Raw genomic sequence first — 27063 nt, 5'->3', positions numbered from 1 at the left:
GGTGTGAATTATTTTTTACTTCGCAAAATTGCCTTGTTCTCTATTTTCATTTCTGCACCGAGCACACAGACAGAAAGCAGGAGGAACTTCTGGTTTATTTCTGGGATGTTAAGAAAATCTCGAGCTTCCACATGTCAGCATTGAGTACTAAAGCTTTCAGGACAGGCCAGCGAGGAATTCACCATTTAGATTTTTCACAATATTACATATTTTATATTTGCTGATGTAGATTGTCATTTTATTTTATGCTCTCTGATGCTACCTGATGAACAGACATTTTTTTGGGGAAAAAATGAACAAAAAACACTTTAAAAACAAGGTCATTAATGATAAATATTAAACTAACAGGTGGCACCCTGTTCACACTGAGCTGGGTTTGGTAAAAGAGTTCTTGGGGACACAAAAATGATTTTTCACATCTTGTTTTCAGCCTCGTGAGTTAAAAAATGATCATGCACACTGGTCCTGCTCAGCATTACATGTTTATGTCATCAGCAACATCTCGGTCCTCCTGGACAGTAATCAACACTATTTTGAATATTTCTTGCAACAATGGTTGTAAATACATAATGTTCCTGATAATTCTGTGTGAGGAACATAAGAATAGTTGTCCTACGCACACAGAACGGGTGTAATGTTGTAAGAACACTGACTGGAGATAAAAGAGTTCGTAGCTTCAGGTCTGTAAAATGGTTCTGATCCAGAAGTGTGTTCAGCTGCAATACCAGCGAGTGCCACTAGAGGTCGGCTCCAAAAAGCCTCCGGCTCCATAGACTCCCATTCAACTTCTCTCATCAAATCCAAAGTGAATAAAATGTGTCCATCAGTTATCTCGGTGTTGTTAGCTAAAGTCACTCCTTCTTATTAGTTTTCTGGAGGTCCATCTGAAAATAATCCCTCATTCATTAGAAAAGAAGATTCAAGAAGACCTGTTTTTGGGGGCGTGTCTGTTTGATTGACAGGCCTGTGGTGCAGTCAGGTTACAGCTATCGGTGGGCGGGACGTAGTATCGTCAGGTTTCTGATCAGATCGGTCAGATCCACCTCTGGCTCCTCCCCCAGCTCGTCCAAATATGGTCACTTCCTGCTCCAAACCGCTCCGAACTAACAAAGATGGTGACGGACAGAATCTGAACTGGAGGATTCATAACGTTCACAAACCAACGAATTGTTAAATGTACTCTCAATAGAGGAGGACATTCATCAAGAATAGTGATGAATCGTTCTTTCTCCCTCAGACTGAAGGGATACTGGAAGTCCGAACAGCTCTCTTAAAAAAATAATCTTGTTTACACAAAATATCATTGTGTTAACACAAGTTATTGTCGTGTTGAAACAAGGTACTCTTTTGTTCATGCGAGTCATTTTCTTTTCACAAGTTTCTACCTTGTTTGCACACAAGACGTCATCGTGTGATTCTGTATCTCCGTACGTAAGCAAGACTCAGTCCACTACGTAACAATACAGACCGTCCCACTGTAGACGCCCTGGAGGTGTGTTTCATCATACTCCCAATATCTCCATGCATTTTGGAAGCTACATTTAGTAATACAAAGAGTGGTGGTCCAGCTGCAGTGAACCAGGTCCAGCTTCAGGCTCCGGGACATTTCTTGCATGTGTTACTGACTTTTTCTCTCCCAGTAATTCCTTTCTTACTCTCAGCTCTCAGTTTGAATAAAAAAAATGTAAATGAAAAGAAAGAAAGCACGTTACACGGAATTCCCAAACGAGTGTTCACATTGTGATTGAGGTTTCCTGGTACGACCCATCAGCCAACGTGAAACATCTGCAGGTGAACTATCGTCTCATTCTTTGTGCTGCGGTTGAAAACCAACCAGAGGTCCGATGGCGGTTCAGGATCATCGCCGGGACCTTCGGATGTTTCTGTGCTGCGTCTCCCTCGTCCTCTGAAGGAGACGTCGGTCGTCGTTAAGCCAGGGTCCTCTGCCGCGGCTTGATCCTCAGACACAGCTGGGAATAAAAGGCAGAGCGTTTCTCATTGAAGCACCACGAAGATAACATTAAATACTAAAAGGTCTTACGTAAGACTGTTGAGTAATAGGATTCTTAAAATCCTGATTAAAGCAGATTTAGGGAGAACTGGAAGAAGCAGCCGACTGACACTGGCAGGGCTGATGGGTCAACGCCTGCTCGTTAGTCCTACTGCATCATCCTTTGATGAATATGCACTGTTGAAGCAGTTTTTAACACCATCTTACAGGTCATATAATTAAATAAATAATGGATATATTAGTCGAAATTTTGTCATTCGGTAATAATTGCTGGTAAAATGAAAACATGGTTCAATTGAGTGCAAGTTCAAAAATCCTTTAATTGGCAGTGTAACATTTTACCAGGCCGAAACAAAATGTAATAAATGTAAAAACAATGTAATAACTACTGTACATTTTACCAGGTTACTCATAAAAGAGAAGAAGTGCGGATGTATCAGCTGCACAAAACATTTCCTGGAAAATTATTTCCAAAGTGCAGAACCTGTTAAATGAAGAGCTAAATCTCAATAGCTTAAGTCTGAACTGTTCATCAGGTTCATCAGCTGTGTGGTCCACTCACCCCCAGCAGGTTGCGGGGGATGTATCCCTCGTGGTCGCCGCATCGCGCCCACCACCACTCCGTCTCCACCTCATCTTCTCGTCTCAGCACCGTCATGCAGTCGCCCTCGCTGAAGCCGAGCTCGTCGTCGCTCTGAGGCTCGTAGTCCCACAGCGCGTACACCACGCCGCGGTTCATCACGCCCATCTTCTCCTGGACGCCTACGGCAACAAAAGGGAGAAGGAACACTTCCTGAATTGTCAAAATCAAAAAGTCAAAGTCAGCAATTTGATATTTTTGTGCGACCTCAACTGTAACAAACAACGTGGTGAAATGACATCCGTGTATCAACATCCAGGAACGAGGAACCTCCCCACAGATCCAGATTTAGAGTTCTGTTTTCTGTGAATATGTTACATGGCCATGAAGAGTTTAGCCTCACCGTAGAGGAACTGGGAGCACTGGGCGTAGCCCTCCTCCATCTCCTCACATTTGTCAGCAGCCGTCTGCATGTCGCTGTATGTGGTGGCGAACACGGCGGCGCCGGACTCCACCAGGAACTTACAGACCTGGACGTTGTTACAGGAGGCAGCGCAGTGAAGAGGAGTCCTGGAGACGAGAGGACGGGAGAGTAAGAACGGTCCAACTGGTCTGGTGCTGCTCACTGACAGCTCAGTTCTTTGGTTTGGAGAAACAACGAAGACGTTATCGTCCTACACAGAAAAATACCGAGCATAAACATTTTTAGGAGAAACGTACTGGATTGGAATCATGGCTCAGGACCACGTAAACGACCAAAGACTTATTATAAAAGAGTTCGTCGCTTCAGGTCTGTAAAATGGTTCTGATCCAGAAGTGTCTTCAGCTGCAATACCAGCGAGTGCCACTAGAGGTCGGCTCCAAAAAGCCTCCGGCTCCATAGACTCCCATTCAACTTCTCTCATCAAATCCAAAGTGAATAAAATGTGTCCATCAGTTATCTCGGTGTTGTTAGCTAAAGTCACTCCTTCTTCTTAGTTTTCTGGAGGTCCATCTGAAAATAATCCCTCATTCATTAGAAAAGAAGATTCAAGAAGACCTGTTTTTGGGGGCGTGTCTGTTTGATTGACAGGCCTGTGGTGCAGTCAGGTTACAGCTATCGGTGGGCGGGACGTAGTATCGTCAGGTTACCGGTGGCTCAGAATAAACATAAATATGATGGCAATAAAATGGCAGCTGCACCAAAAACAGCCCAAACCATGATGATACCGCCACCATGTTTCTCAGGTGAAATAAGGTTCTCATGCAGCGTTTTCCTCATTCCAAACATAAAGCATCTTATCTACACCAGAAAGAGGCTTTTCTAAGCTTTTTTTTTTAGCCTGATGAGCATCAACAACTGGTTTTGTGAGGACCTGGGAAACCTCCTCTGATGGTGCTGTGGTACACATTGATAACCGCCTCTCCTCGACTCTCTCGTTCACTTTCCATGCATTTATATGACACTATCACACGTTATTAACTTAATCAAATAAAAATAAAAAGCAGACGCTGCGTTACTTTCTGATTTCTCCTCTCCCTGCCTTCCTGCTGGTGTCTGTTGCTCTGCAGCAGCATGTTTCTGATCTGTGGTTCCTCCAACCGGTTCGGACCGATGACCGCCCTCGTCCTCCGAGTCTCCGAGGTTTCTTCCCGAACAGTTGCTCATGAGAATTGATGAATTGTTGGTTTCTCACTATGTTTGCTGTCGTTATCGTGAAGTGCCCCGAGATAACTGTGATTTGGCACCATAGAAGTAAAATCTGACAGAAATAATAACCCGTCCTGACCAACCAGTCCTGACTGAAGATGAGGCCGGCTGGCCGGACCGCTGTGGTTCTGACCGCTCTGGTTCTGGTTCTGACTGCTCTGGTTCTAACCGCTCTGGTTCTGACTGCTCTGGTTCTGGTTCTGACTGCTCTGGTTCTGACCGCTCTGGTTCTGGTTCTGACTGCTCTGGTTCTAACCGCTCTGGTTCTGACTGCTCTGGTTCTGGTTCTGACTGCTCTGGTTCTGACCACTCTGGTTCTGACTGGTCTGGTTCTGACCGCTGCGGTTCTGACTCACCAGCCGTCGCTGTCGGCAGCGTTGATGTTGACGCCAAACTGAACCAGAAACTTGACGATGTCGGTGTGGCCGGCGCAGACGGCGTTGTGCAGCGCCGTGATGCCCTCGTCGTTCGCCATGCTCGGGTCGTCCACCTGCAACACAGACACGTGGACACGTCGTCGTCTGGAGACTCAGCAGCTGCTAATGTCAACATTTGCATTTTTTTTGACGCCGTCGTTTTCAAGACGGACGACCGATAAAATGCACGAATGCGGAAAACGCCCGATGAGTCAGAGTCTGCTGAAGAAAGAAGGAGGAGCAACAACACTCCACCACATCTGTCGGCGCTCGTGATTCCTGCAGAGATGAAACGTACCGACGTGGACCGAAGCTGCAACCTCAGCCTAAAAACCTTTTCGGAGCGACCTCTAGTGGCACTCGGTGGTATTGCAGCTTAAGGTCTCATTTTGCAGTTATGTCCAACTTTACATCGTCTGTGCTTGTTACCGAGGATGAGCTGATTACATTTTGGTGGTTAAAGGTCAAAGGTCAGGGTCACTGTAACCGCAATTCAACGCATCCAAGAACACCTGGATGGAATTTCTTCAAATTGGGAACAAGGATGAATTGATTAGAGTTTGGTGGTCAAAGGTCAAAGGTCAAGGTCACAGTCGACTCACATCCTCACGGACGCTGATGTTTCAGGGACGCCTTGAGGGAATTTCTTCAAATTTGTCACAAATATTTACAGTACGTCTACTTCAGCAAGAAACGGATTGGATTGAGGTCAGAGGTCAGAGGTCAATGTGACTTCACCTCCGTCAGCCCCACCTGTGAATATGATATCTCACGAGCACCGTGAAGGGAATCACTTCAAATCTGACATTTACTTGGACTGAAGGATCAACTGAGCAGCTTCACTGGTTGATGTGTTGTTTATTATAAATCACCAAAGTTGTGGAGAAGATATAAAAGGGGCCAGTAAAACTCTGACCTCGTGGCCAAGTGGGCCACAGGGGGAAATGTGTTTTTGGATATCAATATGAATATTCCCTATCGATCATAACACTATGAAATGTCTCATGTCATCCAGACAGTTCAGCCGTTGTTCAACAGCAGCAGAGCTTTAAAGACATTTTAATTATGATGATTTTATTCCCTCAGTCCGTTTCGCTGAGAGTTGAACTGGACCTGTTTGTGGTGGGCGAGCAGAGAGCAGCCGTGTGACTCACGTCGTAGATGACCCTCTGGACCAGGTCGTACTCGCCCTCCAGAGACGAGTCCAGCAGCAGCACCAGCGCGTTGAACTTCACCCGCATGCTGTGGTGGATCCGCTCGGCGCCGGCTCCGTGGAGGATGGACCTCTTACCCTGCGACGGGAACAACAGACGGACGGTCATGAAGTTGTCTCCCCTCGTTCAGCCGACCTGACTGGACTGTCGTCCCGCCTCTCACCGGAGGCGCTGTGACCTGTCCCGTGACCTCCGGCGGCTGCAGGTTGGCGGCATCGTCCCTCGGCTCCGCCTCCCCACAGCTCGGGTAAGGGGGGGGCGGGTATGGGGGGAACTCCTCTGGATAGTGGCCCTGACGGACGGAGGCGGGCAGACGCACCTCCTCCTCATCCGGCGTCAGCGAGTGACAGGAAGTGGGCTCGGGGATGGGTGAGCGGGGGGGCAGCGGGGGAGGAGTCATACTTTCCTCGGGGCTGTCAGCTGACGGCGCGTTTAAGGCGTCTCTGTTATCCTCGAGCCTCGACGTCACATCCGCAGCGTGCGTCCCCGCTGGACCGACCGCCTCGGCGTGGATGGTTTCCATGGCAGCCAGAGTCGTCTTCTGGTAGAGCAGCTTCTGGATGTTGGGTCCGGTTGGACCTTCGGGCTCTGTGATGGAGCCGCGTTTCTTCAGGGGCCGGGGGGCGTGGTGCAGCCGGCGCCGCAGGGCCTCCAGGTCAGCGTCGCTGGGGTTCCTGTGAGGGTTGGACAGGAAGGGGAGGAGCTTGGTGGGGCTGAGCGGGCGAGCGGTGACGCGTTCTGTTGCGTCTCCTCCGACGCTTTTGCCGTTATCGGGACAACTGTTGCCGTCAGCCTCGCTCCCTTCAGAACCACAAAGCCCAGAATTCAAAGCGCCGTTATCTGAGCCGGCAGACTGCTGCCCCCCGCTGGCTGGGAGGACCGGTTTTCCGTACACTGAGAAGGGAGAGACAGGAAGTAAAGTCAGCAGGAGGAGCTTATAAAGCCAACTTTACAAAATGTATTATTTTATATAAAAAAAAATTACGTCCTCAAATAGGATGAACACCAAAAAAGTTTATTGGGGAAAAAGTGTGAGAAAAGTCAGAATGAGCGTTTTTTATCATGAACATACAAACTAACAATCGATTCTTCCAAGACTAACAGTCCTGAATGAAATCCAGCCTTCACGGTGGTGCAGCTCAGTTTGGTTCAAAGTAATAAATACTTTCTGATGAGGATAAGAGCGCAAATGTTCCCGTTTAAAAACATTTTGCATCAATGTTTACCTATAATTTGTATTTTCTAGTGTTGTTCTTGTTGTATTGATTATATTGGAGTCCCAAATAACTTCTAAAACTTAATGTTTGTCAGAAGAATTTGATTAATAACGCAGAGTCGTGGTGTGGCATCACATTTACATCGTGGTGGCGGTTACAGCTGTTCCAAATATCTCTAACAATTTCTCAAAAACAGACACGAGTAAAAATCAGATGAAAGTCAAGTGGAAATGTTTTTGTGATGAACAGGAATATTAAAAGAACGTCCATGGTGCTCATATCATATCATAAGGCCTGAGACACACTGCCTGGGTGGGTGGGTGTACATGGTGGTTGTGGGACGTGTCTGTGTGTGTGTCTGTGTGTCTGTGTGTGTGTCTGTGTGTGTGTGTGTGTGTGTGTCTGTGTGTGTGTGTCTGTGTGTGTGTGTGTGTGTGTGTGTGTGTCTGTGTGTGTGTCTGTGTGTGTGTGTGTGTGTGTGTGTGTGTGTGTGTCTGTGTGTGTGTGTGTGTGTGTGTGTGTGTGTGTGTGTCTGTGTGTGTGTGTGTGTATATGTGTGTGTGTGTGAGAAGTGTAAGAAGGAAACTGAATGAGCATCACCTCGGGGCTGGCTGCGGGGCAGCGTGCCCTGGCCGCTCGGTTGGTAGCCCCTCTGGGTGTACATGGAGTAGATGGACGAAGCCGCCAGAGTCTGAGGCTTCCGCAGCACCGCGGGGGGGCCGTCCGAGAGGTTGGGGGTGTAGGGTCGCACCGCGGCGGCCGGAGGACTCTCCTGCTTGTTGGGCAGAGGGAGCGTGTTGCTGTGGCAGGAGAGGAGCCCCGGAGCCCTCAGGTGGCCCCCCACCGGCTTCACCTTCCCGGGGAAGGTCCCGGTGCTGTAGGGGGGCTTGGAGAAGGTTGGCGGGCCGGGGCAGAAGAACGGTTTGGGCTTACTGGGAACTGGAGGCGGGGCTGACACACCTTTACCTGAGGCCTGAAACAGAGCAGACAAAGAGGATTACTGTCAGCAGAGATGACTGCTGTTACTTTCTGCTGTTCCATAACGACACGTGTGATCACAACTGTTCAACTTCCAAGAGATGAAAAAAAAAGATGACCACTAAAAATAAAGCATTTCATATATTGACTCGTTTCCTTGCTGGTTTGTATTGTGTTCATTATCATTGCTCTTATTGTTCATAATCATTGTACAAAATCCAACTCTGAATCTGGCAGCAGTGTAGTCACATGATCACAGGGAAACCGACTGAGCTTCTATTTTGAAATATTACATCAATGTAAATGATAAACAACAGTTGCATCCTTCACTTTGGTCAACAATGATTATTAATACCTAACAAAGTGCTGCCTGCTCCTTAATTTCAAATAACATCACCATGCTGAATATAAATGAGCGTCAGGTTTTTCTACTATAAGACATGTGACTGAGAGCGGTACCTCGTTGTCCCTGAGCGGGCTCTCAGTGGTGTGATTGGACCGTGAGGGGACGGGGGGCGGGAGGTCCGACCCAGAGAGGCCCGTCCGGTCTGTGAGCGTCTCACCACCTACATGACAGAAAATTACACCAACAATTTCTAATGTTGGATTTTAAAGAACTAAAACAATAACAGACTACCAGACAGGAAGTTGATTAATTTCTTCTCTTCTGGATTGATTTTACATATTTTTTAAATAAAACCGCTCACGAGAGGACGGCTTTCTATGATTGCAGACCAACGGTGTGGTACCCCGGGGTGGGGGGGGGGGGGGGTCACTGACCTGAGCTGTGGCAGCTGAGGCTGGACATGCGAGGCAGGGTGGAGGCGTGGCCATAACCTCCACTGGGCTCACACAACGAGCCGCTCCACTCACACACTTTTAGTTTGGACGTGTTGAACCCTGTGAAGAGCAGAGAGACGTAGATCCATGACAGTAGAAGAGACACGTCAGGGTCCAAACGATGCTGCAACCTGATTGGACAGAGCCAATCAAATGTTGTTTGGAGGTTACACTCTCTCTCTCCCTCTCTCTTATTCTCTCTCTCTTTTATATTCTCTCTCTCTCTCTCTCTCCCTCTCTTATTCTCTCTCTCTCTCTCCCTCTCTCTTATATTCTCTCTCTCTTATTCCCTCTCTCTCTCCCTCTCTCTCTTATTCCCTTCCCCCCCCTCTCTCTCTCTCGCTCCCTCTCTCTCTCTTATTCCCTTTCTCCCTCTCTCTCTCTCTCTCTCTCTTATGCCCTCTCTCTCCCCCTCTCTCTCTCCCTCTCTCTCTTATTCCCTTTCTCTCTCTCCCCTCTCTCTCTCTCCCTCTCTCTCTTTTATTCCCTTTCTCCCCATCTCTCTCTCTCCCTCTCTCTCTCCCCCTCTCTCTCTCTTATTCCCTTTCTCCCTCTCTCTCTCTCTCTCTCTCTTATGCCCTCTCTCTCTCTCCCTCTCTCTCTTATTCCCTTTCTCTCTCTCCCCTCTCTCTTCCCTCTCTCTCTCTCTCCCCTCTCTCTTCCCTCTCTCTCTCCCCCTCTCTCTCCCCCTCTCTCTCTCTTATTCCCTTTCTCCCTCTCCCTCTCTCCCTCCCCCCCCCCCCTCTCTCTGATGGTTTTCTCCCCGTTAAAGGGAGTTGTTCCTTCCAGCTGAGTTCTTGTTTATCTTCATATCGTTGTACGTTCCTGTGGTGAAACCTTCCCTGTTAAGTTCCTTGACATCAGGTGTGCTGTGACTGATTGGATCACCTGAGGCCGGTTTGGCGGGTCGAGGCGGCGGCTTCAGGGACGAGTCGGGCGTGGGCGGGATGGCGGTGCCGTCTGGGTACGCCGGCTTCAGCGCCGTCTCCTGGAGGCCCCGCGGAGGAGGCTCCTGGGAGCTGGACGGGGAGGACGCCTGGATGTACGGTCCTACCGCCGCCACTCTGGAGCCGCCACCTGGCTGGGGGGCCACGCCATCTGAAGCCACCTGGAGGCAACGCAAATATGACAGCTGGAGATGGAATCTCTGAAGAAAAGGAATGATCGAACGAAAGCCTTTTTTATTCTGCATGTCCAAACTCACAGGCTGGTTGTCCTTCTGCTGCAGCGCCGCCTTCTTCTTCCAGAGACGCTCTCGAAGCTCGGCGAGCCGGCGGTCCATCGTCGTCACCTCCAGGTTCCTCTTGTTCAGGCTGTCTCTCTGCTGCTGCAGCCGGGCGCTCTGATCCTGGTTCAGCTTGTTGCGCAGCTGGGAGGGAGGAAGGTGTCGGGGTCAGGGACGGAGGTGGGAGAAAGTTCACCGAGGTAAATATACAACTTTTAATACTGCAGAATCCAGACTTGATTCACGACCGTCCAAACTGTATGATGGAAAACCAGCAGGAGCGATGTGTCTCAGAGACTAGTTCACCAGCCTGATGTGTCTTTTTCTTATTCAAGTAATATTACACGAGAGGATGATTGTAATATTGTGATTGTGCAACAAGCTACCAACTAAATGAGATAATAATAATAATTTAAGATCATTTAATAAATAAGATAAGAACTTTATTAATCCCACAGTGGGGAAATTTAGTAGTAATTAATTTAGTAATAAAATATGTAACCTAAACGTGTTCATATTGTGGGGCAATTCGCTCTCAAAATATACAATGTTTTCTGAGTGTGATCTCCGTTTCCATGGCAACACATGGGGTACGACTAACAATTAAGTGCGTGACTATCCGTGGTGTTACGGTACGGGTGCTCGGAGCGACCAAAAAGGACCAAAAGAGACCCGACTTCACCAAATGGGACATTTAATAGAACTATAACAAGTAGAAACTACATTATATGACATATTATATGAAACTCTGTTTTAATTCTATATTCCATTGAGGAGGTGGAGGGATATTTCTAGTGATGAGCAGGATGTGATGTCATGATGATTTGTTCCTAACGTGCTGTTGACCAATCAGATCTCTGGGGCGGAGCTACTGGTTGTATAATTGTTGTATAATCTGTAATTATGCATGTTTGACCTCTTTAGATGCTTTTTTAGGATGCTTTTCTACAAACAGGACTGTTGGCCACAAACACCCGAGAAGGTTGCATTTAAAAGTGAAGCCTTATAACAGTTCTTACCTTTTTCTGATGAATATCATCAAAACTAAAACTTATTTTGCCAGAATATTTCTGTCAGTGGTGCCATTACAGGTAAAATCAGCAAAATATACATGTTCTATCTTCTACTGGATAATTACCACTAAATGCAATGATGAGTCAGCAGTTTTATTTTTACTGTTGTAGTCGGTTGCTTAATGATGTCAAATATTTTTCAGAGCAGCTTTTCTTCATTGTTTGTTCTGATGATGATTTTCACATCCAGATTTTCCATCTGAGGGCTGCGACATCGTCTCTGTAGAAAACCAACAGGACTGCAGGAGTCCTGGTCGCACAACATGTGGACTTCACGGATGAATCATAAGACCGAAAGCTCACCTGCAGCTCTTTAAAGAGGCACTCCAGCTCAGCGGTGGAGAAAGAGTTGTGGTAGTGAGGAGGAGCGGAGGGAGGACACGGAGGCTCCAGCCTGTTGCTCCTCAGCGCCTCCAGCTGGTCGCTCAGCTCCTCCACCCTCCCCACGGCCGCCAGCAGCTCCCTCTGCTTCTGCTGGAACAAGGTGGTCATCTGCTCGATCTCCTCCACTAACACACAAACACAAGAACACAAACAGAGAGGATTTAACACCCGTATCAGGATAACATTCACACAGCCACACTTTTACGACAAAACCCTTTTTTTCATTTCATAAAAAAGACTAATTTAAAGCTACATGCTGAAGAAAACAGCTGAGCAGATAGAAATCTGAAAGGATGAAACAGTCACAATAACATTTGAAATGACAAGCAGCTTAATGCCAACTGTGCAGTAATGATGAGCCTGAGTCCAATCTCATTCCATCTGATCAGGTCTGGTCTGGTCTGGTCTGATCTGGTCTGATCTGATCTGATCTGATTAGGTCCGGTCTGGTCTGATCTGGTCTGGTCTGATTAGGTCTGGTCTGGTCTGGTCTGATCTGACCTGGTCTGATCTGGTCTGGTCTGATCTGGTCTGATCAGGTCTGGTCTGGTCTGGTCTGGTCTGGTCTGGTCTGATCTGATCTGGTCTGATTAGGTCTGGTCCGGTCTGGTCTGATCTGATCTGGTCTGATTAGGTCTGGTCTGGTCTGATCTGACCTGGTCTGGTCTGGTCTGGTCTGATCTGGTCTGGTCTGGTCTGGTCTGATCTGATCTGATCTGGTCTGATCTGATCTGATCTGGTCTGGTCTGGTCCATCCCACTGACCTAGTTTGCTGTTACTGAGCCGTTTCTGCTCCACCTGGCCCCTGAGGGCCCGGACCCGTCGCAGCTTGGCCTCCTGGTTGTGTGCGTTGTCTCGGAGCTGCTGCAGCCGGCCCTGCTCCGACGCCTCCTGCTGCTTCAGGTATCTCAGCCGCTCCTCCTGCAGACACCCGGACAACCAATCAGGCCTTCGATCACCGGAGCTTCATCCATGTCAACGTGCCGCCGATAGAGCGAGCGGCTGCAGACGGAGCTGGGTTTGTCTCTAAACTATATTCAGCTGCTCATCTGGTCTCTGCGTGTGACACCGTGTCGTTCACACACCGAAGGTTCGGCCATCTAATTCATGCTCGGAGAGTAAATTAGTCACTTAAAGCTCCCGATGCGATTCGTTTGTTAACACCGTAAAACCAGCGACGCCTCGAACACGTTGCTCTTCGTCGGTGTTGTTAATAAATGAAGTGCATTGTTTTCATTGTATGATATTATTAAAGCTTCAACTGGACTCTCATGATACCAGAGGAGGAGGACTTGATAATATCAGCCGCCTCATCATTTCTTCATACTGGCTGTTCAGACTCCTTCCAGATGCACTTGTAGTGAAATCCATCAACCACAGCGCTCGTTTGGTGTCTAGATGTTTATGTGTCTTTAGGTCACATATCCCCCCACGCTCATGGTGTGTCTCTGTTTGTGTTTCTCTGTTTGTGTTTCTCTGTTTGTGTTTGTGTGTTTGTGTTTGTGTGTTTGTGTCGGACCTTGCCGGCCAGCTGCTGCTGCTGAGCGCTGATCTGCTGCTGCTGTCGGCTCGCCAGGTCCTGTAGCTCACTCAGTGTCAGGTCAACACGAGTCGCAGAGACCTGCAACACACACACACACACACACACACACACACACACACACACACACACACACACACACACACCCCGTCAGAGTGACAGCTCACCTTCACAGCTGTCTGTACGTTCCAGTTCTGTTTGTGAATCATTTCCATTGTTTATTTTCCACGTTCAGTTTCTGAGTGAGTTTGGACAGACGGACTTTGAGGATGAATCTTCTCCAGTCTCACCCCGTTCTCCAGACATCTGTCCACAGACGTTCTCGCCGGGTTCCTCTTCAGCATCGGGTTTGCAGAGACGGATCCACCTGGACACAAACGGGTTTTTTGGTGTTATTGTAATTCTGCCAGTTCGGCACTTTGGCACGAAATCTCTCCACGACGCTGCCGAGACTTTGATGACTCCGCCTCTTCTTCTGTCACCGGGCAGGTCAAAGTTCATACTCATCCGGGAAAATTGCTGAAAATCTAGTGGATGCATTGGCATGAAATTGAGTATAAATGTTTCTGGCACCGAGGGGATGAATCCTGCTGGTCTTCAGTCTTTTACAGTTTTAAAAACTTTATGACCAAATATCTGCAAAACTAGTGACAACCCAAGTAGATGTGAGGCTGTGATCACTGCTGTGATCAAACTGTTCCATCTATGTTTTTCTCCTGGTGGTTAAATCACATTAAACAGGTTATACCTTATTCACATGGTAATTATATATTCATAATCATTGATCTTTTGGTAATTAGCTGTTTATGGTGGTGAACCTGTCCTTACCCGACTCCCGTCCCAGAGCTCTGTGGTGACGCAGCAGGTAGCGGACCTCCCCCCTCTGCCCCCCCCATCGCTGCAGCACCTCCAGCATCTGCTCCGCTTCGCCAACAACACGTTCTTGATGGGTTGGAAAACACAATGTTCTCTTATTATTAATTAGACAACTACATTATGGTAATTACAACGACACCACGAGGACAGATGGTGTAATTATAACTGTTCCTCGATGTTTCTGAAACAGTCAAACATCAGCGTGTCGTGTGATGAAGGATGTGAAGGATTATTGTTAGTAAAAGTCAATAACGATGATATTGAGGGTTTGTGATTATATCGTTAGCAACATGCTAACTCTGAGGATGCTATCGCCTTTATAGTCGGTCAGCTGACAGTTGAAGCAGGTGACCTTCATGCTGAGAGGAGAAACTGTTCTGCTGTGATGTCTCTATAGAAACTCATCTGCACATGATTGAGTATCTGGTGGGATCGATTGCGTTTCTCTCTGTATGTCCCCTGCAGGACTCCGTAGATTTCTTTGGGAACTCACCGGAGCTCCTCCACATCTCCGCCAGGTAGCAGTCGACCTCTCCGGGCTCCCTGCAGAGCTCCAGCACGTCTCTGCACAGAGTCTCCGGCGTGATGGGAACCTCGTTGAAGTGCTGGTCGTTGTTACTGAGGTACACGGTGAGGAACATCTGCCAACACAAAGAGGGGGTGGGGGGTGGGGGGGGTTACACCAACAACCCAAGCTTCCTACAGTAATATGATGGTATAAACCTGACTTGCAGTATTTCTAAACACACCGATGAACTCGCTGTCTCGAGAAACTCCGACGTCACGAACAAAACTTACAACCAAAGATTTCTTTCATCAGTTTGAACCTGACGTCAGCAGAAACGGTTCCAGCTGGTTTTATGACAGAAAATCTAAAGTAACTTCCACTGACGCGTTGGAGCATGTTATTGTAAAACCATTGAACTCCAGTGTCTGGTCCGCAGCACTTTAATGACCTCGGTGTGCTTTGACAGTCGAGTTTCCAACGATCCGCTTTAAAGTGTGAAAACAAAGCCGGCTGGAAGCGTCCTGTTCTGGACGCTTTTAATACACCAGCATGTAACGAGGTGATCTCCATCCACAGACCTGCCTTCTTCTTTTTATTTTTTTTAAGCTTTCCTGTGTTATTCAAGACTGTAACAGATATTTGTGGACAGAACTCCCATGATGCAACAGGCCATCTGTTCCTCCAGCAGGGTGCTGATAGGCCCGGAGCTCCGTCCCTCCCACGGCCCACCAGCCGGCACCGAGCAGCTTCAGCATTTCTCCAGCCTTCATTTATCTGGAGGTGAGAAACAGCTCTTCAAAGATTCTGAAACGGTTCTTCAACCTGCAGCCCGACTGTCCTGAGACGTCCTGATTCTGGTTCTGGTTCTGGTTCTGATTCTGGTTCTGATTCTGCTCCGTCATGTTCAGCTCTCGTCTCCTCTCTCTCTGTTTTTGCATCGTTCCACTCGGCCCGGTCTGAAAGAGGAGCTGCCTTCTTTTCTTTTCACACCCAGAGCAGAGCCTCACTGCAGCGCACACACACACACACACACACACACACACACAGTGACACACACACACACACACACACACACACACACACACACACACAGAGAGACACACACACACACTGTGTTGACCGTTACTGCTGCAGAAACAGCTAAAGAGAGGAACGCTCAGAAGAACTGAACAGACACTCGTACAGAAGCTGTAGATTATGAAACATGGACTCTTCAGGGACGACCTCCATCCTGACAGCACAGCAGGTCTCAACAGTCACTTCCACATGGACGTCCAGCGGTGATGTCACTGATTCAGCATCTGTCCTAAATGTGAAACAGCTGATCCTCAGTGATGGTGTTGAATAACAGACAGAAAAGTATCGCAATAATTTCATCTTACTAGATATTTGAGTGAAAGTTTGTCATAATTAATGTGTGAATTCTCCAGTTACGGCCGCACGTGTTATTTTGTGACGTCATTCTGACTTTTGACCTTCAAATTTAAATCAGTCCGTCCTCGCGTCCAAGTAAAACGTCAGTGACACCTTTTAAGAAATTCCCTCGAGACATTCCTCAGATATCGCCTGCACAAAAATGGGACTGATGGAGAAGATGGACTTGGGGTCATATTGACCTTGACCTTTGACCTTGACCTACGATTAACAAACTCTATTCATGTCATCTTCGAGTCCAAGTGAATGTTTGTGGGAAATTGGTAAAAGGTTGCTGAGAATGAGATTAAAGATGAGGTCACAGTGATCTTTTAAATGTGTTGCTGCCATCAAATTCTTATATTTTCTTAAAAAAATAACATTTCTCAGTGTCAACATTTTAACCCATATTTTCAATTAAATATGGGTTTTAAGTGATTTGCTAATTATCGCATTCTGTTTTTATTTCTATTTTTACACGTCCAGCTGCAGCTGAGCAGCGACCGCAGACCGAACCGCTGATGACGACGTCTCGTCTTCTGTCTCTCTAGACTTCACTCAGGATTCAGACGTCACGACTTCGTGACATATTATTGAGTTTATCGTGACTTTTCTGTTGTAAAACCTTCTGCTGCTGTTGCAAAATAAAAAAAATGTGTGTCATCATGTCAAGAATAAGTAATAAGAGTGTGTACAAGATAAAAAATAAAACTAATACCGAGAGTTTTTTGTCTCATAGCTGCTGCTCCACTAACAGACGTCCAGTGGTGGAAGTTCAACCAAATAAATGTGAAAATAGATGTCAGGATATTTAAAAGTAAAAACATCTGAGGATCACCAAAGTCAGCAGGATTCAAACTCTAAAGACCACAAATACCTGTACGATGTTTAATAGTTAAATCTATTCTATATTAATTAAAACACCTCACTGAAGCAAACATGTCCTCCCACACATCTTTAGAGTCGGTGGTTGCATTTCAATTATTGGAGAACAGATGAAATCAGGAGCTGGTTTGTTGTGCAGCATTTCTGACACTAAATAGTTCCACATGGAGCGAGCAGGTAAAGTCGTTGGGATTATTCAGCTCGCGTGAAGTCGTACCTGAGCAGGAATCTGGGGGAAGATCAACATTTCATTTTTCAAGACTTAATTATTCTGCAGAATGTTTTCTATGTTAATATTGATTTTGAGGACTCAGGTTAACAGTCAAACAGCTGCAGCAGATTCAGAGCTGCAGCAAATGGAAATAAAGTGTCACATCTACATCTATCTATATATCTATCTACATGTATCTATCTACATCTATATATCTACATCTGTCTATATCTATACATCTACATCTATATATATCTATATATCTACATCTATCTATATATCTACATCTGTCTATATCTATATATCTACATCTATATCTATCTACATCTATATAGCTACATCTATATAGCTACATTTATCAATATCTATAATCTACATCTATATATATCTACATCTATCTATATCTTTATATCTACATCTATCTATATCTTTATATCTATCTATATCTTTATCTATCTACATCTATCTATATCTATATCTATCTATATCTTCATCTATCTATATCTTTATCTATCTACATCTATCTACACCTATCTATAGCTTTATCTATCTATATCTTTATCTATCTACATCTATCTATATCTATCTATATCTTTATCTATCTACATCTATCTATATCTATATCTTTATATCTACATCTATCTATATCTATATCTATCTATATATTTATCTATCTACATCTATCTACACCTATCTATATCTTTATCTATCTACATCTATATCTTTATCTATCTACATCTATCTACATCTATTTACATCTATCTATATCTACCTACATCTATCTATATCTATCTATATCTTTACCTATCTACATCTATCTATATCTTTATCTATCTATATCTGTATCTATCTACATCTACATCTATCTATATCTATCTATATCTTTACCTATCTACATCTATCTATATCTTTATCTATCTATATCTGTATCTATCTACATCTACATCTATCTATATCTTTACCTATCTACATCTATCTATATCTTTATCTATCTATATCTGTATCTATCTACATCTACATCTATCTATATCTATCTATATCTTTACCTATCTACATCTATCTATATCTTTATCTATCTATATCTGTATCTATCTACATCTACATCTATCTATATCTATCTATATCTTTACCTATCTACATCTATCTATATCTTTATCTTTCTATATCTGTATCTATCTATATCTATGTCTCTTCAGCTGTAAATGCTCTGATTAACAGAAAATCTAATTAAGTAAGAGATCTTCCAGTTGCTGTTTTATTGAATCTGATGTGATGGACGGAGACGGTGATGAAGCGGTGGAACTGAGGTGGAACTGAGGTGGAACTGAGGTGGAACTGAGGTGGAACTGAACTGAGGTGTCCCACATAAAGCTGAAGGAAACTGGAGCAGCGCCGACTTCCTTCAGGTTTATAAAGATAAAAGTGGGTCACTGCCATCAGGATCGGAACTGAGTTCGACCCGGAAACACCTCAGCCAATCAGAGACCGGGGGACGGGGGGGTCTGTCCCTCAGGATGACAAGAGGGAAGGGTAGAGACGTCCTGTTACACTGAGCCCTGAATTAAAGTTGGAGTCCCGTCGATGACCTCATAAATGCTCCGTACATGGCAGCATCGATCGGCGCTGGTAAAACTCGGCGTGTCCGCCGGTCGAGGCCTCGTTAAACTCCTGCAGCTCCTAATCCAGTCAGGAATTAGCTCAGCATCACGCTGCCTAATACCACGAACCCCCCCAGAGACGGAGGACGTTAACCGTCCATCGACTGTCTAGAAGACGTAAACAGAGTCTCCTGAACAATGATCAACATGGAGCCACGTTTTAATCCAGTTAGCGAGCGGTCGACCGGAGACGTCCGGTCAGACCGGTTCAGCTCCAGTTCAAATCAGAGAAATAAAAACACATACTTTTTATTCTCCTCTTTTAGGGGGACTTTATATCGTTGTTTTATCATCCTACAAGAACTCTGTAGCTCTTATATGTAATTTAGTTATATCAACTAAAAAACCTTGAAGCCCTTTCGTTATTCTTTCTTCAGTTTGCGATTTAAATCATAATTTGGCCAATTGTCATTATATTTAAGGCAAGCTGCTTGTGTTTATGGATCATTTATCATTTGGCTAACTAAATGATAAAAAAAAAAAAAAAATTGTACAGAAATATGTAGATATATTTTTCAAGGAAAATAAAACACAACAATGAAACATGAGAGTTAGAACAACACAGCAGTGATTAGTATGAGTGACAGGAATTAGGATCTCTGATTCTGACAACAGGATTTTAATTAAATCCAACATATAATCCAAAATATGACCAGCCTGAAAGAAAGAAAAAAAACAAGTAAGTGTGAGAGGAGCTTGTGAGTCGGGACTCATCCGTGTTGGACGGCAGATAAAGTTCTGTTTTCATTTGTTCTATTTCTGCTCGGGGAGACGAGGTGGCAGCTGGTGAGCTGCATGTCACATCCCCGATGTTTAGAGGGAGGCGTGGACGGCTGGAGCCATATGGCCGGCAGCATCACGTGACGCAACAGTATTGGATTAATCACACACACACACACACACACACACACACACACACACACACACACACACAGCCAGCCCTAAACCCTGCCTGCTGTTCAGGATACTAACATGGTAAATAACACAGGACAGCATGCTTCTATTGTTGGGAGGACGTCTGGTGACGGGCTGCCTGATATCTTTTAAAACATACGAGGATAATTCACTAATTAGCTCGTTTCTTTTTCCCAAAGTCTGACTGTGATGTTGGTGTAATTCAACAAAAGCGGCTGAAGCAGTCGAACAGTTTCAGATGAGATAATTCAAGTGCATTTACTCAGGTAAACATTTGGAGGTGTTTGTGAACCACAGGTTCCTCTTGATGTGCAGGCTTCAGATATAATAATCTTGTGAAATATAATGAGTTGGGAACGATTAAAGCAGCAGTTCCAAACAGCAGGACTTTCACTGTATATGTCTGGCTGTATTTGATTTATTTTGTTTATATAGCTTGTTGTGTATTTATACACTGGTTTATTTTTGTATTTCTTTAAAGTTTCTTTTTTATTGTATTTTTTTTTATTGCATGTGTATTTGTATTTTTTTCCTCCCTGCATTCTTAAGATGTCGTGACCACTAAATTTCCCCACCGCAAGATTAATAAAGTCTGATCTTATCTTACCGATGCTGACAAACCGCCCTGCTAACAGTGTGTTCAGGTGATGTAGAAGCTGAGTATTCAGTATTCAGTATGGTTCCTGCTGCAGAGCCTCACAGTCCAGTTTAAAGAGCTCTTTCACAGCTGTAGTTTGGTTCATCGGGTCCAAATCAAAGCCAAACATGATTGATGGGAAACAGGAAGTCACTGCAGTAGACTTCTGGAGCTACACGGACCGACAAGCTTATTTATTTTCTCTGATGTCACAAAGACCTAAAAAAAAAAAACAGCTTGAAACTTCATGTGGTAATATTCACGCTGCTTGGTCAACACTGTTCATGTTGGCTGAACCAGACCGAGGTCTGTACTACGAAGGAGGATCTGCGCTTATCCAGATAACTTCAGGTTCAACTCCGGCTTTTCAGTCGCTATGAAGCTGTTCCCTTCTTACCGGGATACATCACCATGGTAACTGATGCTGCAGAGCTAACCTGCTCCAGTTATGGTCAAGATTTCAGATCAAAACGTACAAAAGTACCGTCTACTGACCAATCAGGTCTCTCTGAAAAATGCCCCCACCAATCAGAGAAGATGTTCTCTGTGGAGTGAAACGGTTCTCTGTGGAGTGAGACGGTCCTCTGTGGAATGAGACAGTCCTCTGTAGAGTGAGACAGTCCTCTGAGGAGTGAGACAGTCCTTGGTGGAGTGAGACAGTCCTCTGGAGTGAGACAGTCCTCGGTGGAGTGATACAGTCCTCTGTAGAGTGAGACGGTCCTCTGTAGAGTGAGACGGTCCTCTGTGGAGTGAGACAGTCCTCGGTGGAGTGAGACAGTCCTCGGTGGAGTGAGACGGTCCTCTGTGGAGTGATACAGTCCTCGGTGGAGTGAGACAGTCCTCTGAGGAGTGAGACAGTCTTCTGTGGAGTGAGACGGTCCTCTGAGGAGTGAGACGGTCCTCTGTGGAGTGAGACAGTCCTCTGAGGAGTGAGACAGTCCTCTGTGGAGTGAGACAGTCTTCTATGGAGTGAGACGGTCCTCTGTGGAATGAGACAGTCCTCTGAGGAGTGAGACAGTCCTCTATGGAGTGAGACGGTCCTCTGTGGAGTGAGACAGTCCTCTGTGGAGGACAGAGTGTTCTGTGTCTTTCCCCAGAGAGTTTTCCATCAGATATTGTTTCATGGTGTTTTTACTGATATCAGACTACAGTTGACAGACTGAAGCTCTGAAGACTTCCAGTTACAAACATGACAGCAAGCCAATTCACCGCTTTATGTTTTTACATGTATTTCTTATTTCTTCTGTCCTGAAATAATAAACGTCATGAAAAAACATCTAAATGAAATACACACATGTAATTATAATCAGATGTCCCCGTGTACTTTATGGTGAAGTGATGTTGAGTCTGTCAACGTGAGCTATGCATTCATTCAGGTGGCGGTTAGCTTTTTTGAGCAGCACATCCTTTCTCCTTCATCCTTCGTCCTTCGTCCTTCCATCCTTCGTCCTTCCATCCTTCATCCTTCCATCCTTCCATCCTTCGTCCTTCATCCTTCGTCCTTCCATCCTTTGTCCTTCCATCCTTCATCCTTCGTCCTTTCATCCTTCCATCCCTTCATCCCTTCCATCTTTCATCCTTCATCCTTCCATCCTTCATCCTTTCATCTTTCATCCCTTCCATCCTTCATCCCTCCATCCTTCCATCCTTCATCATTCATCCCTTCATCCTACCATCCTTCATCTTTCATCCTTCATCCTGTCATCTTTCAGCCCTTCCATCCTTCATCCCTTCCATCCTTCATCCCTTCCATCCTTCATCCTTCCATCCTTTCATATTTCATCCCTTCCATCCTTCATCCCTTCCATCCTTCATCCTTCCATCCTTTCATATTTCATCCCTTCCATCCTTCATCCCTCATCCCTTCATCCTTCCATCCTTCATCGTTCGTCCTTCGTCCTTCATCCCTTCATCCTTCATCCCTTCATCCTTTCATCCTTCATCCTTTATCCCTTCATCCTTCATCCTTCCATCCTTCATCCTTCCATCCTTCATCCTTCGTCCTTCCATCCTTCATCCTTTCATCCCTTCATCCTTCCATCCTTCATCCTTCCATCCTTCATCATTCATCCTTCATCTTTCCGTCCTTCGTCCCTTCATCCTTTCCATCTTTCATCCTTCATCCCTTCCATCCTTCATCCCTCCATCCTACCATCCTTCATCTTTCGTCCTTCATCCCTTCCATCCTTCATCCCTTCCATCCTTCATCCTTCCATCCTTTCATATTTCATCCCTTCCATCCTTCATCCCTCATCCCTTCATCCTTCCATCCTTCATCGTTCGTCCTTCATCCCTTCATCCTTCATCCCTTCATCCTTTCATCCTTCATCCTTTATCCCTTCATCCTTCATCCTTCCATCCTTCATCCTTCCATCCTTCATCCTTCATCCCTTCCATCCTTCATCCCTCAATCCTTCCATCCTTCATCCCTCCATCCTACCATCCTTCATCTTTCGTCCTTCATCCCTTCCATCCTTCATCCTTCCATCATTCATCCTTCATCCTGTCATCTTTCATCTCTTCCATCCTTCATCCCTTTCATCCTTCATCCTTCCATCCTTTCATATTTCATCCCTTCCATCCTTCATCCCTTCATCCTTCCATCCTTCATCCTTCCATCATTCATCCTTTCATCTTTCATCCCTTCCATCCTTCATCCCTTCATCCTTCCAGCCTTCATCCTTCATCATTCATCTTCCATCCCTTCCATCCTTCATCCCTCATCCCTTCATCCTTCCATCCTTCATCCTTCCGTCCTTCATCCCTTCCATCCTTCATCCTTCCGTCCTTCATCCTTTCATCTTTCATCCCTTCCATCCTTTATCCCTTCATCCTTCCATCCTTCATCCTTCCATCCTTCCATCGTTCGTCCTTTGTCCCTTCATCCCTTCATCCTTTCGTCCTTTATCCCTTCATCCTTCCATCCTTCATCCTTCATCATTCATCCTTCCATCCTTCATCATTCATCCTTCCATCCTTCATCATTCATCCTTCCATCCTTCTTCCTTCCATCCTTCATCCTTCATCATTCATCCTACCATCCTTCATCTTTCATCCTTCATCCTTCCATCATTCATCCTTCCATCCTTCTTCCTTCCATCCTTCATCCTTCATCATTCATCCTACCATCCTTCATCTTTCATCCTTCATCCTTCCATCATTCATCCTTCATCCTGTCATCTTTCATCCCTTCCATCCTTCCATCCTTTCATATTTCATCCCTTCCATCCTTCATCCCTTCATCCTTCATCCTTTCATCCTTCATCCCTTCATCCTTCCATCCTTCATCATTCATCCTTCCATCCTTCATCCTTCATCCTTCCATCCTTCCATCCTTCATCCTTCGTCCTTCCATCCTTCATCCTTCCATCCTTTCATCCTTCGTCCTTCATCCTTCCATCATTCATCATTCATCCTTCGTCCTTCATCCCTTCCATCCTTCATCCTTTCATCTTTCATCCCTTCATCCTTCCATCCTTCATCTTTCCGTCCTTCGTCCCTTCATCCCTTCCATCTTTCATCCTTCATCCCTTCCATCCTTCATCCCTCAATCCTTCCATCCTTCATCCTTCATCATTCATCCCTTCATCCTACCATCCTTCATCTTTCGTCCTTCATCCCTTCCATCCTTCATCCTTCCATCCTTTCATATTTCATCCCTTCCATCCTTCATCCCTTCCATCCTTCATCCCTCATCCCTCATCCTTCCGTCCTTCATCCCTTCCATCCTTCCATCATTCATCCTTTCATCTTTCATCCCTTCCATCCTTCATCCTTCCATCCTTCATCCTTCCAGCCTTCATCATTCATCTTCCATCCCTTCCATCCTTCATCCCTCATCCCTTCATCCTTCCATCCTTCATCCTTCCGTCCTTCATCCCTTCCATCCTTCATCCTTCCATTCTTCATCCTTCCATCGTTCGTCCTTCGTCCCTTCATCCCTTCATCCTTTCATCCTTTATCCCTTCATCATTCCATCCTTCATCATTCATCCTTCCATCCTTCATCATTCATCCTTCCATCCTTCATCCTTCATCCTTCCATCCTTCATCCTTCTTCCTTCCATCCTTCATCCTTCCATCCTTCTTCCTTCCATCCTTCCATCCTTCATCCTTCCATCCTTCATCCTTCTTCCTTCCATCCTTCCATCCTTCCATCCTTCCATCCTTCATCCTTCTTCCTTCCATCCTTCCATCCTTCATCCTTCATCCTTCATCCTTCATCCTTCCATCCTTCATCCTTCATCCTTCTTCCTTCCATCCTTCCATCCTTCATCCTTCATCCTTCTTCCTTCCATCCTTCCATCCTTCATCCTTCCATCCTTCCATCCTTCCATCATTCAGCAGCTGAGCTGCTTTCTCGTGGATTACGTTTCACTTCTTTGGATTTTTCTAAAATTATGAATGAAATAAGTCGCTCTGCTGTCACAACACTTGTCCCTGTCTGTGATTGGTCAGATGCTGTGAACTCCTCCTCTTTGAAGTGAGCGTGCTCAGAGCGGGCCTGAGAAACGCTGAGTGGACACGGTGAGTTGTTGGTGATCTGGTTTGTGAGGTTTTGTTCAGCCAGATGACAGAAAGACGTCCTGATGTGTTGGACCTGAGCGTAGTTCAGGCCTCAGGTCGGGAGTGAAGGCGCCTCCAGCTACCAGCGGAGCAATGTGTAGCCTTGCAGTGCTGCCGATGTGAAAACGGTCCCATTTAAATGTGACAAAAGAAGTCAGACCGGAACAAAGTCTCTGGTTTTATTATCAGCCTGGAGACACAAATGTCAGCATTTTATAAATTAATATGAAGGTTACAAACGCTTCAGTTCCTCATCGCCTGAGGAACACTAAAATAATAGCGTTCCCGTATGACCTTGAACATTGTGTGTGTGTGTGTGTGTGTGTGTGTGTGTGTGTGTGTGTGTGCGCGAGTGTGTTTCTGGTCACTGTGGCAACAGTTACCAAGCAGCACGGCGAGCTCCACTGAGCCCTGCCTGGAAGATGATGAGGACTAAGAGTAACGATCAGGGCGTGATGCCTCTTAAAGGAAACATTCAGGGATCCTTTCTCTGCTCAAACACCTCCAACATTTAACAACACTCACACTGAAACATCGGCGGCTTCCGCTCGAGAGCTCGTTGTAAAAGCTTCCTTATCACACTGAATAAATATCATGATGTCGAAAGCAGAATTTACAATCCGAACAAAAACAATAATAATAATAAGGTCTATAAATGGTGATGCTGGTGAGAGAAGTTCAGCTTATTGTTTCCTCATCAACAAACAGCCAGTTCCCTGAAACAGACCTCATCAAGTTCTTCTTTTCTTTGTATCATTTATAACACAAAAAGGGAAGATAATGCAAAAATAGCTGATCATACATGCAGATATTTACAGCCACAGCTTCGATGGATAGCTCACACCTCTTGACTCCCAGGAGCTGGAGGTACCGGAGCAGAGAGACAGAACCATAACACGATGGAGGTCCAGATCCCAACCACAGTCGCTCTGATAAAACCGCCCACAAGCATTTTAACACCAGTAATTCAGCAGCTACCGCCATGTGGACGAAAAGGTCACCGCTCGTTGTTCCTCAGGACCCTGAAGTAGCACTCTCAACGAGGACAACGTCCTCCTATCAGTGATGGAGCTGAACTGAAGTCACAAACTTCATCTGCTCACAGCTTCTGTGTCTCCCGCGGGTTCGATGTCTGATGACACAATTACCTCCAACGTTACATCACTGAGGCACCAAAGTGATCAATGGCCGTCCGAGCTACAGCAGCCAGTATTTTACCGTCTTTAATACCTGACAACACAAACTGCATCATTAATTGGTCAATTTCAGGAGTTACTGGGAGGTGTAGTTTTTTGCCTTTGGGCAGAGCTAGGCTATCTTTCCCCCTCTGTTTCCAGTCTTTATGCTAAGCTAAGCTCATTGTCTCCTGACTCTCCAGCTTTTAACAAACACAGGAAGTCCTCAGTTTCTTTTTTAAGATGACTCCTAAAATTCAATAAGCATCACAATTAATATGATAATTTCAAAAGATGATTCTACTGCAAAAGAGGAGCCTACCATATCAAAGATCATTGATAAAAAAGCCCATATACAATCACGTTATGGAAAGTTCAACTTAAAAATGTGATGCAGTGGGATAAACATTAGTTTAGTAAAAAATTAATATATTATTTAGTAATTTTAGTATTTTCCAAAATGTGTTTTCTTTCGAATATTTTTTGATCATTTAATTTTTCCATGAATATGCTGACTTCATTCACCTGGACGGGAGTTCAAAGTTGGAGGAAATAATGAGACCTCCTTGTTATGATGGTTACAGACGAAGCTGCTTTCTATTTGAATGGATGATCCAAACACTGATAAAAAGCAGGAACCGGTGTGTTCATTCACAAAGTCGTTAAACTCACCGGCATCATGGTGGCAGCTCTCCGCTCCGCCGCATCCACACTGAGCCGGAGCCGTTAACGCGTCCTCCCCGCCGCGCCGCCCGCCGCGCCTCCCGCCGCGCCTCCCGCCGCGCCGCCCGCCGCGCCGCCCGCCGCGCCGCCCTCAGTCCCTCTGACCTGTTGCAGAGAGCCGGCGGGCCTTTCTGTCGGTCTGTCCGGTCCCTCCGGGAACTAAATTCAAATTAGAACAAATTAAAAGAAGGATTTCGGAGAGAAGCTCGGCATGAACCGGCGCCGGAAGACACAACTGTCGGCTCGGAGGACCGCAGCGGAAAAACGGATGTCTCGTGCGGAGCCGTGATCCGGCGGTCCCTCCAGGACCAGGCGGACTGCTGCTCTGG

General features: G+C 45.7%; 1 protein-coding gene across 2 annotated transcripts; it reads right to left on the bottom strand.

Moving 5' to 3' along the window:
• Positions 1-77: 77 nt before the first annotated feature.
• LOC138209242 (apoptosis-stimulating of p53 protein 2-like) lies at positions 78-27063 on the bottom strand. 2 transcript variants are annotated; one of them, XM_069167686.1, is made up of 18 exons: positions 26684-27063; positions 14538-14685; positions 13997-14110; positions 13459-13535; positions 13148-13249; positions 12393-12549; positions 11548-11753; positions 10151-10315; positions 9835-10054; positions 8887-9006; positions 8566-8672; positions 7729-8101; positions 6075-6805; positions 5852-5989; positions 4638-4771; positions 2995-3161; positions 2574-2773; positions 78-1970 (listed from the first exon to the last, which is right to left on the bottom strand). In XM_069167686.1, exons 1-18 carry the CDS (start codon positions 26690-26692, stop codon positions 1929-1931), a joined length of 3210 nt encoding a protein of 1069 aa, XP_069023787.1. In that variant the 5' UTR covers positions 26693-27063; the 3' UTR covers positions 78-1928. The 2 variants fall into 2 exon arrangements, with proteins under 2 accessions (XP_069023787.1, XP_069023788.1); XM_069167687.1 differs by lacking the exons at positions 78-1970; positions 2574-2773; positions 4638-4771 and having other exon boundaries at positions 3045-3161.

The sequence above is a fragment of the Embiotoca jacksoni genome, unplaced genomic scaffold (assembly GCF_022577435.1).
Source record: "Embiotoca jacksoni isolate LCO1_2020_lvr unplaced genomic scaffold, fEmbJac1.0.p SCAF_4, whole genome shotgun sequence".
Lineage (NCBI taxonomy): Eukaryota > Metazoa > Chordata > Actinopteri > Embiotocidae > Embiotoca > Embiotoca jacksoni.
This window is presented reverse-complemented; position numbering and strand designations above follow the sequence as displayed.